Source organism: Athene noctua, chromosome 22 (assembly GCF_965140245.1).
Source record: "Athene noctua chromosome 22, bAthNoc1.hap1.1, whole genome shotgun sequence".
Taxonomy (NCBI): Eukaryota; Metazoa; Chordata; class Aves; order Strigiformes; family Strigidae; genus Athene; species Athene noctua.
This window is the reverse complement of record NC_134058.1, coordinates 4198336-4209167: the sequence shown is the minus strand read 5'-3', so window position 1 is coordinate 4209167 and position 10832 is coordinate 4198336. Positions and strand designations below refer to the sequence as shown.

The 10832-nt window shown below is 49.9% G+C and overlaps 1 protein-coding gene across 6 annotated transcripts in view; it reads left to right on the top strand.

The window, feature by feature from the left end:
- The window catches only part of SAMD11 (sterile alpha motif domain containing 11), a 127543-nt gene that overhangs the window by 1307 nt on the left and 115404 nt on the right, over positions 1–10832 (top strand). For 2 of the 6 annotated variants that reach the window (XM_074924573.1, XM_074924574.1), the window contains exon 2: positions 1013–1104. In XM_074924573.1, the coding sequence (XP_074780674.1) occupies positions 1013–1104 (92 nt within the window). Of the gene's footprint in view, positions 1–80; positions 102–325; positions 603–1012; positions 1105–10832 lie in introns of those variants that run through there. The other 4 variants (XM_074924576.1, XM_074924577.1, XM_074924575.1 and 1 more) reach the window with 4 other exon arrangements.

Below are 10832 nucleotides of genomic sequence, written 5' to 3'. Positions count from 1 at the left end.
CCAACTCCGCACCCCGCGGGGTTCTCTCCGCGGCGGGGCGCGGAGCCGGCGGCGGCGGCGGCGGGCAGAGCCGCGGGGGAGCGGCAGCCCCGTCGCGCCGGGTGAGGACAAGCCCCGGCGGGGGGGGCGGGCGGGGCGGAGGGGGGGGGCGTGTGTGTGTGGGGTGTATGGGGGGGGTGTTCCCCTTGCAGCTGGGTGGTGCGGGACCTCCGCGGCGCTGGCGGCTGCTGACGGGAGCCTGCCCTGCCTCCCCTCCCCTCCCCTCCCGCCTCCGGTCCAGCCCGAGCCAGCGCCGCAGTCCCGGCACCGGGGCTGGCGCGGCGGAGCTGCCGGGGCGGGCGGCAGGTGGAGAGCGGGGGGGACCCGGCTGGTCCTGCGGGGAGGGCGGGGGGACCTGAGACGACACGTAATTAGCTGCGAGCTGGAGGTGCCAGCCCAGGGGTCTATTAGGAGGTGACTGACACCTCGCCTTGTTTATCGATCGCCAGAGAAAAGGGGAATCACTGCGGGGGCCGCGCTAATTGTCCTCACTCCGCTCATCTCTTCTCTTTCTTTTATTGCCGGGCTCCCGGCTGCCTTCGGGAAACCTCAATTCCTCTGGGGTGAGTCAGGAGGACTGAGGTGAAACGGACCCGGAGGAGCAGGGGGGAGCGGGCTGCCCCTCTCGCCCGGCCGTCCCCCGGCGTGGGGGCCGGCTGCGCGGGTGGCGGTGGGTGCGCGCAGGTTGCGCGGGTTTGGCCGCTGCCGCTCCGGGTTGCGCCCTTCGGCCTCGGCTCCCTCTGGGCTGCGGGAGCGGCGGTAGCCGGGGTGAGGCCGGGACTGGCGAGCTGCTTCTGCCCGGGGCATCTGCAGGGGAGAGAGCTGGAGGAAGGGGCAGGCGGGGGGTGCTGGCAGGCAAGGGGAGGGGTGTTTGTGTGGCAGGAGACGCGTGGTGTCCCCGTCCCCCCCCTCAAATACTTTCCTTTTATAAAAGTGCTGATCCTTCTTCTTTTTTCTTCCCCTCTGCATCCAGGGAAAAGTTTGAAGACTCTTATGTCCAAAGGAATCTTACAGGTACATCCTCCAATCTGTGATTGCCCTGGGTGTCGAATTTCGTCTCCAGTGGTAAGATTATTGTTAAACTATGTGCTTTAGTTAAGACATCTCCCCTCTTCTCCGCCTCCTTCCCTTAAAAAAAAAAAAAAAAAAAAAAAAAAATCCCGTTGCTTCTGTGATCATGAAACCGTGATCTCTGAGCGGGAGGAACTGTCAGTCCCTGAGCCTTTGCCAGAGCTCTGCGTGCAGCGTGAGGGTACCTGCAGTCTACTCACAGGCTTGCAGGAGAGGAGTTTCCAACCCGAGCAGCCTGGAAGAGCAGTTTGACCTAAGGGACGCACCACGCAGGGAGACTCTCTGGTTTTCAGGGGGAGCTGGCTACACGCAAACGGTAAAGCAGTCAGTAGCCTCTTCCCTGTTTTGAGCGCCTTCGTTTTGGTGCCTTGTGTAAAATAGCTAAATAAAGCAAGAGGGAATTATAATTGCACCCACGTGTTAGAGTCAGAATAGCCACAGTTTACAAACCGTTAGTGAATTTTGTCAGATAAACTTAAGGAGGAACGAGCTCATCTTAAACATTCATGTACAACATTCATGTCATAGCTCACAGTTAATGCTTTTCTTCCCAGCTTCTGAGTTCCTTGTGATTTCTGCTGTCTGCCTTTATCCTGTGACTTTCAAAATCTCTATATGACATCAACATTTTCATGAAAAAGATGTTGGTGCTATAAATAAAAAGCTACTGAAATCATAGTAAACTATAAGGCATTAAACCCACTTAATCATGTGTAAAAATATCCATAAAATACAATAAGATCAAAACGGGATGGCAAAGCTGTTGGTCTGTGGAACTAAAGCGGGTCTCAGTCTGAAAAAAACCCACTGTGACTTAAAACATTGTCAGTAGCACTGTGGAAACAGATGCAGCTGGAGAATTATGGACTTTTATCCACTGAAATCAACATTTTTTTCTTTAATTGTTTCTTTGAGACCAAACGGACAATCTCTTTCCACGTGCAGTATTTTTATGACTCTGCATGACAGACAGCAGGGAATTTAAATTATTTCTGTGTAGTATAGATGTGCATGCATGCTTATGTGTACAAATATACACATTCACGTGGGAAGGGGCTTAGAGCAATAATCAAAGAGTTACAGGAATGTGAAGATGCCACCTCTGTGATGTGAGGCTCTGGCGCCTGTTTTGCGTAGCAGCAGTTGGTACCAAAGCAGTAACTGCCCAGCGAGCTCATGAGGACTACTTGCACTGCAGCACTGCCTGGTATTTTAAACCCAGCAAACCAGATCGACTGAAACCTGGCTTTTCTGACAGGCTCACATAGTTCCTCCGAGCTCACGGGGCAAAGTGCGATGCAGCGTAATAAGTTTTCTCCGGTTTTGACTTTTGCTTGTGCTTTAGTTACCGGTCGTGTGGGTCAGAGGCCAGCAAGCAGTGATCTGCAGGCCAAAGTGCTCTGCCCCAGTCGCTGCTGGTGTTGAGAAGTGTCTGGCCAGAGGACACTGTCTACTGGTCACGTTCTGGGTGCCAAGTTGCATGAGGTGGTAGCCAAAATGACACACTGCTCTTCCCTGGCAGCAGTGTTTTGAATAGTTGTGCAGGGATGCTGTGCATTTACAGTTGGGAAGGCAGCTCTGTGTGGAACAAGTGTCTTTTAAAATAGAACTGAACTTGAGGAGCTCAGAGAGAGGAAAAGAGAGGTTGGTATAGTTTTGGGAAAGGAGAAGTAAAGAAATCCTTCAGGACTTGCCTCCTACCGCTTCCCTGGCTGTGTGAATTAGTTAAAGGGGGTTTTGATGTCAGAATTTGCACAGCAAGGACAAACCCCAAAGAAAGCTTTTATGGGGACTCTGTTTCTTGGTGCTTACTGCCTTTTTCTGTGCTGTAATTAGAACGTACACCTGACCAAAGGACAATTTGAACCTGAAACCTTTTGGCAGTGCCTCGTCATAGCTGCATGCACGACACATTCAAGTTACACAAGAAGGGGGATTAAAAATCGGGCACGGTTTTTATCTTTCCCCATTTAGTGACCACCGATTTGAGCACGGCTGAGATCAAAGGGCTGTTTCTCCTCAAATGTAGAAATGCTTTATATTTTACACTGTAGGTAAGCAGAGACATGCAGCGCCTGGGTCCTTGTGCTACCGTGTTATCACACGGGGGGGTCCGGAGAGGGGGAGCTGGTTCTGCTGAACCGAAATCAGTCCTTGGACAGCGGGAACAGGCCAGAAAAACTCAAGGATCGTCTTTGTAATGGGGCAGAGCAGCTGCCCGTAGGCACCAGCATCCTCCCCCCGCTGCGAACCGCCGGCAGCGGGGGGAGCGCTCCAAGGCCCCGGCCTGGCTCTTCCCCCGGGAGCGCTCACGGCCAGCTCCTCCAGGCCTGGCCGGCCACACCGGTCACGTCGGGGGCTTTAATCAGCCCCCGCGGCCGTTCTGGGGCTGGGGAGAGGAGGGTTTGATCCGGAATGGAACGCAGGAGCCGGAGCGCCAACACCCCCCGCGCCCCCCCGGGCCGGACCCGTTACCAGCGCTCGGGGCCACCTCCAGTTCAGCTCCCAACCCCCGTCCCGCCTCGGCGAGCACCGAAACAGCCGGGCCGCCCCCCCCCTCCCCCCCGGCCCGCCGGGGCTGGCGCCGCATCCCTCCCCCCCCCCCTCCCCGGTGCCGGGAGGGGCACGGCGCCCCCCCCGCCCGCCCCCCCCCGCCGAGCCCGGCTCCGCCGCCCCCCGCCGCCCCGTCTCAGCTCGTTTGCTGCAGCTGCAGACAGCGGCCGGCGCCGGGGCCAGCTCCGCCACCGACCGCCGGTTTCCTGCGAGGCGGAGAAAGGCGGGGGGGGAGCAGCCGCGTCGCGCCGGCCGCCCTGGCGCCGCCTCCCCCGGGCCGCGGCCGCCCCCGCCGGCAGCCATCAATCAGCGGCGGGGGGGGCAGGCGGGGGGCAGGAGGGCCCTGAGGGGCCGCAGGGTCGCCTCGAGTTGGGGGGGGTTGCAGGGAGGGGCCCCGGGAGTGGGGGAGTGCAGGAGGCTCCCTGCCGCGCTGGGGGGCGGAGGGGGGGGACATCCCTTGGGCCGATTTGGGGGCTGCATAGGAGCATCCTCAGCCCGGCACAGGCGTCGGGGCGGGGGGGAGTGGGGGCTGCGTGGTGTAGCGCTGTCGGCTTTTCTGCCCAGTTCTGCAGCGGTGGGGAACGGGGCTCCCCACCCCCTGCCCTTCTGGGGAGCAGCTCTGCCTCTGTGACTGCCCCGTCCCCTTTTCCTTCTACCCAGGCCTTGGCACCCCAGGTTTTTCGGGTCTGGAGGGGAGAAACACCACAGGTCTCAAATCCTTCACATTGTGGAGGCATGGGGCGCCGAGCGGTCACACAGATGTGAACAGGGGTCTTCCCCCATATTTGTACTTGCCAGTTCTGGGTGGACACAGTTCATCCTGGTTGGAGCCCTGGATGGATTCCTGTCTGTTCTGGTGAAACCCGTTCACTACAGGGTTCCTTCTGTCCCCCTCGAACTTCCCTCTGGGCTCCAAATACCTCCTACACATTCTCTCCATCTCCACTTTCAACCCCCAGCCGGGGCTGCTCCTGAGCGTGCGCTCACCAGCCCTGGTCTTTCTCACCAGAGCGAGGGGGAAACCTAAATGGTCTTGAGAACAGCACTAACATCTTCATTGCTCAACCAAAATTAGATTTGCAAAGTCCAGCATCACATACCCAGTCTAACAGGAGAAAGGCATTCCTTACAATAGATATACTTGGATTGTTTCCCTTATCAGACAGAGCGTGACCCTTACTGTGTTTTTCTTACTAGTCATGCTGTCTCTGAAAGTGTGTTGGGACTGGTCATGGGCTGCTCCTCATGCTCTTCCCATCTTTTCTTGGGCAGGGGATCTGTTTGAAAGATAGCCCCTGTTGGAGTTTCAGGTTCGGGTCACAGGTAAAGAAGGAAAGGCAGGCTTTCAAAAAGCTATTGTGGTATGCTCAAACCAAACAGAAGGCACGATAGAATTACTATTTTTTTTTTACCCCGTCTTCGTTGCATGTCAAGACACATGGCAATTGTGCATAACTTGGGCAATGACAGTGGTAATTCATTTGCTTACTGGGGCTGTGTTTTGCTCTTGTTTTGATTTATATGGGATTCTTTTTATTTGCTTCTTTTTGCTTTTCGTCATCATTGTTGTTGTTGTTTTCTGTCGATGCCCCTGAGGTTAAGGCGTTAGTCCGAGACTTTGTCAAAGATGGCAAAAGTAACAATCTGCTTAAAATCCTGAATGCCTGTAATCAGCAAAGTCTCTGTTATTTAGCCCTAAGATTCCTGAGCGTTCTTCTGTCTCCCCGTTTCCGAGGCGCAGGGGTGGAAGGGAGCTCTGCATCCCCCCCAGAGCATGGCTTTGTGTGACTTGTGCTGTTGGGTTCTGGCTGCAGCCGTGCTCACTGTCCTTCCCCAGCGATGCCCTCCTGGCCACCGGCCTGCGCTGCAGTTTGCCTGGGAAGCCAGGAGCTGAGCCGTGCAGGGGGAAAGGAGGAGATCCCCGGGGTTCCGAGTAGATTTCTGGGGTCCATAGTCTGAGGCTGGCCCAATCAGGGGAGACTCCCACACCGGACAGGAGCCCAGAAGAGAACTTTCCTATGAGAAGAGGACTTTTCCTGCTGGAAAATTTAGTTGGCTGCCTGTAGAGGCAGGATTAAGTCTGAAATTTTACTTTTAACTGAATAGATTAGATTTAGGTTCCTTTCTGAGCTGCTGTGGACTTAAGGATTGGAGCTGGAGAATCTTGGGGTTTATGTGAAGGGGACTGTTTTCATAACTGTGCCTTCGTGTCTCTGGGGGCCGCCTTATGAATGTGGAAAAAGCCCCTCTGTAAAGAAAACTTAGAAACCTTTTTATCCCCCCAAGGTCTTTGGCACAGTCTGTTGATTTTTATTTGTGGTTTCATGCTGATTTGGATTGTTGCTTTTAATCCAGCACATTTTAGTTTAGGTTAGCATTTGTTGGAGTTTTTTTAGTTGTTTGGGGTTTTTGTTTGTTTGTTTGTGGGTTTTGTTTTTTAATGGACTTCACTCAGGACTCTGTGTGTTGCACTGCAAACCTGTAAGTTAAACTTGAGTGTTTTATTCAAGAATCTATCAGACATCACCTTTATAGAGAAACTGGAGGGAAGGTATGTTGTGTTCTTAAATGGGGGGAGAGACTTGCACATCCCATCCGGTACTGGGGAGAGGTGCCGAGTTTGAGTCCACAGCCTCAGCTCACAAGGCTTTCTAATCCGAGGGCAGTGGAAACACACGTCTGCTCTCTCACAGAAGGGTCCCTAAAATCAGCTGCTCTTGGGTCATACAGCACTTCACAGGGGAAAGCTGACAGCTTGAAATGGGGATCGGTGTGGGTATGAGAGGTGCTCCGAAATGTATTCTGCACTGGAAGTTTTCCTAATGGCCCTCAAACTCAGGTCATGGACAGGACACGCTGCAACTGCATGATGTTGTCCACTGTCAAGAGATTTGGAAGATGGGTGTTGCACCAATAAAATGACTAGTTATTATTTTACACAGAGGCAGAACAAACCCAGATCAGTGGCACGAAGAGTGCCAGCACAATACTGACGGATTTAATTTTGTGGATTATTAAATACCCCCTGGAAAGGAAAATATTAATTGGATTGCAGTCTTGTGAGTGAAGAGCAGAGATGTATAAGCAGCTATGGCTTAGGAAAATAATTTTATCTTACAGTGGGTTTTAAGGACTTCCAAGTGGGGGAGGTTTGCTGCAGTGCAAGATCTGGAAGGAAGATTTCTGCTGTTCCAGTGAGCAATGATGAGAAACAATGCAAAGGGTCTTGAATGATAGAAGGACAGAGGAAGATCTGCCTCAGTTTAGTGTTTGTGAGTAATGGGCCTGAAAAAGGGTGAAAGAGTATTTATGCTGAGGTTGGTGTGTATGAGGGATTCTGCCTGCAGTGAGCAAATTTCCTCCTGCTGGGATTCCATAAATAGTGCAGAGGGGGTTTCTTTGTCCCACAGACTTTTGCGTGGTGTTGGTTTCCTGGAAGAGCCAAGACAGAGTGTCACTGCTGGCACTGCGGCGTTACGGGCTCTGGTGGGTTCCCTTGGAGGAGAGGCAGTTTCTGAGCCCTCAGACCCCACATGGGTAAGTTTTACTCACCAAGTCAGCAGATGCAGGATGGCCTTTGCAGCTAGCACTGCTTGCCTGGTGAGTTGTACTGTGCTCCATCAGCTCCAGAAAACCTCCTGGTCTGAGGGAAAGAAAGTCAAGCATGGGAAGAAAGATAGAGAAATAAATATATAGAAGCACGGAAAGCAACATCATCTTGTTAGTGGTGTGTCAAGGGCAGCGTAAAGGTGACATAGGATAAGTAATTTTGCTGTCAGAATTATTTAGAGATGTCATTAAACTGCTTAGGGCTGTCTCTACAGCTTCAGGGCAGAGACACCTGGTTTTAATTTGCAGTGGTCTATGTCCAAACTTGCTGGCCTTACTCAAAGGGATCAGTGCTAATTTGGAGCCTGGTGGCAAACGCCTTTAGTGAACATGGACTTTAAATGGCAGAGGTGACTTAAAGGATCAGAATTAACTCCCTCATAAACTTTGTTCATTTTTCTTTTCCCCAGGTTTAGAACTATCAACTAGTTCAAGTTTGCAGAGTTGATGAACTTTTCAGATTGCTTGTTCTGGTTCAGTTCTGGGCCAGGGAGAACAGAGAAGCAGTTTCCTATTAGCCCAAGACTTTGGAAAAAGAGATCCACTCTGTTTTTAATGAAGTAATACTTGGTCAGAATTTTATGCTTGCAAAATCTCTTTGTTGTGTCTGTATTTTTTTCCTTTTTCTATCTTTTGTGTGTGTGTGTGTGTTTGTTTTTGTGGGTTTTTTGTTTGGTTTTGGGTTTGTTTTCTTCTGCATTGTCTTACTCTGTTTCTCTTCTGCACAGTCTATTTACTTTATCTGGAAAACACAGCAGATTCTGTTTGGCCTCTGTGCTTTCTTCTCTCCCTTCTTCCTTCTTCATATTGTAATGCATCATCTTCACTTATTCAACAGCTGAAGAATCACCATTCTCACCATTTCAGGGCTTTTTTCTGTTAGGAGGCACTCACCTTCCTCACTTCTGGTAGAAGTCAGTGAAAAACTCATTATAGGGCTCTGTGTCCCAAAATTGGGTTTTCTAGTTGAGGGCAATGAAAGACATCTCCTGAAGAGTTATTTATTGTTGAGGGTGTCATGTGAAGTTTTGTAAAGAAAACTGAGAACATCTTTAGCACCTCAGCTTTACTCTTATACTGCTCTTGTGTGAAGGCAAATCTTCTGTAGGTACCACCTCCACCATTGGAGCAATGCATTTCCTTTCTTTTTTTTTTGGCTCTGTTATTTTAACAAAACCAGTGAGAACAGAGAGGAAATTACACATTCCCCTGGGTCATAAATATAATCTGTTACGGGATTTTCTTGTAAAGTGTCTGAGAATGAGGAGGGATGGATGGAGGGAATTCCCAAGCATGGAAGGAAAGTTTCTTGCTCGTTTATTTTGCCTGTAGTCAATGTGTAGCTGTAGCTTTCACCGATTTCACCTTATTTTGCACATGCATACAAAGCCACAGAATCTGGGAATACCATCAAGCCCAAATTTGCCCTGTTCTTTACCTGTATGAAAATATTCCTGCACATCAAATCCCTCATTTGAAGACATCACGATGGCTTCAGTTGGTATGCAAAGTAGGCTTTTTTAATCTTTTACATCTTCATCTAGAAAGCAACTCCCGCCAGCCTTTGCCAGCGAGCCAGGTCTCACCTTGGTGTAACGCTGCCGACGTCAGCGGAGGCTGCTGCCCCCATGGCTGCTGTGACATCAGACTAGGGGCTCAGACAAAGAGCCCTGCTTTTTTCAGTCGGTGCTTGCCAGAAAAAGGTGGTGTTCATCTGCATGGGTGCTGCTGCAGCAGCTTTTGCTAGTGGAGATGTCCTGTGTATTTGGCTGAAGTTGCGGTGTTTACCAGCGTGAGCTCAGCCCTTGGAAAGTGGTGTAGCCGTGGAGCAAGAGGCCGCCTTGTGCCTCAGTGCAGGCTGAAGGCAGTTGCCTGTGAGCCAGTTCTGCACTGATACTCGCTCATAAGAAAAAACCTGAGCCTTGATGTCGCCTTTTGTTTTATCGCATTGGAGAATGGAAAAAAAAAAGCTCATTCGCAGTAAGGTTTACTCAGCATCTCTAAGAGTAACAGCATCTTCTGTCTTAAGGTGTAAGATGGTGGGCAGTACCCGTTATTTCTTGCATTGTGCTAATCGATTAGGAAGGTAGAACTTTTTTGAATGATTTCCAGAGAATTAAGGGGCAGGAAAACTTGAGATCTCTTGGTGATAGAAGAGTCACTCGACAGCCTTTTGGTCTAGAAGATACATCTTCTGAAATATTTCTAAGGATGACGCTGCAACAAAGTTGTGTGTTTGCTTGGAGCCGATTCCCAGTTGAGTGCTGGGAGGTATGATGTTTTGGATAATTTAAAAAGCAGCTCTGGGATTTTAAACACCTTCGCTTCACTTGGGCCTCTTAATCAACACAGCTTCTTAGTATAAAACTTTTTCTTTTGAAAGCAAGCAGACCGCTTTACCAGACTGGTTTGCTGTCTCTGAGTGTCTTACCCCTTAGGAGCGTGTATTTATCACCGAGTCTCTGGGGCCCTGCTAATTCAGAGTTATGAGTAGATTCCACTCCAATGGTAGCTGCTGTTCTGCCTATCTCTACCCATCAAATTGCAAAAACTCCCTTGTAACCCCATCCTTTCTTTTTATCTGGAGATGAATGTGATAGGTGGTACTCAGCTCTGTTGAAGCTGCTTTTGCTGTGTTGCTAGGGTAACCGGAGATAGCCCCTGAAGACAGGAAAGGGCAAGCATTCCTTTCTGCCACAGTCTGGAGCATCAGTGATTGAATGAGATTAGATAGAATTAGATAATCCTGAAATTCACAGTGATTTGACGCCAGACCTTTATTAAATAAGTAAAAGTACCAGCCCTTATAGTAAAAATGAATTCTTTTAGATCAATAACTTTTCCCACCATTCGTCACAGCTGTGATTCTTGAGATCTCTTTTTCTGTGACATGGGGTGAACCACACAAACATACCTTTTTTTATTTCACCACCACCACCCCCCCAGAGGGGACAACGATATCAATTCCTCTTTTATTTCCCCCTTGTGATTCACCCACTTAACTGTAAAGTACACTCACAGAGGAAGGCACTACAAGATTCTTCAGCGATGGTTCAGTGAACTAGAGTTTACAATAGTAGTGTTACTTAAAAACTGTACACCATCAGACTTCAGTGTTATAGTTTTTTAGGGTCAGTTATAAAAAAAAAAAAAAAAAAAAAAAGAATAAATTGTATATTGTGAATGGCTGGGCAGTTTTTTGTTCCTTGTGTGTTCAGTGCCTAAAACTGCTGGGACCTCATCCATGCCTGGCATGTTCCTGCAATAGAATTGGTAACATATTCTGATCTAAAGTAAGTGTGGATTAAAATAAGCATGGCAGTGTGAATGCAGGATTGGACTTTGATCACAATCACTCTAGGTTTGCATCGGTTTAACTCTGTTTACTTCTTTTTCATCTTTAGACTAGCATGGCTTGCATCAGAATTTAGTGTGCATCAGAGGACACCTGGCAAAGCATGGAAAATTTGGTGTGTTATGGCCCTCAAGCAGTTTTTGTTTCTTATCAAGCTAAATTGGCTCTTTCAGAGCAGAGGCGTGATCCATTTATTTTTGGTGGT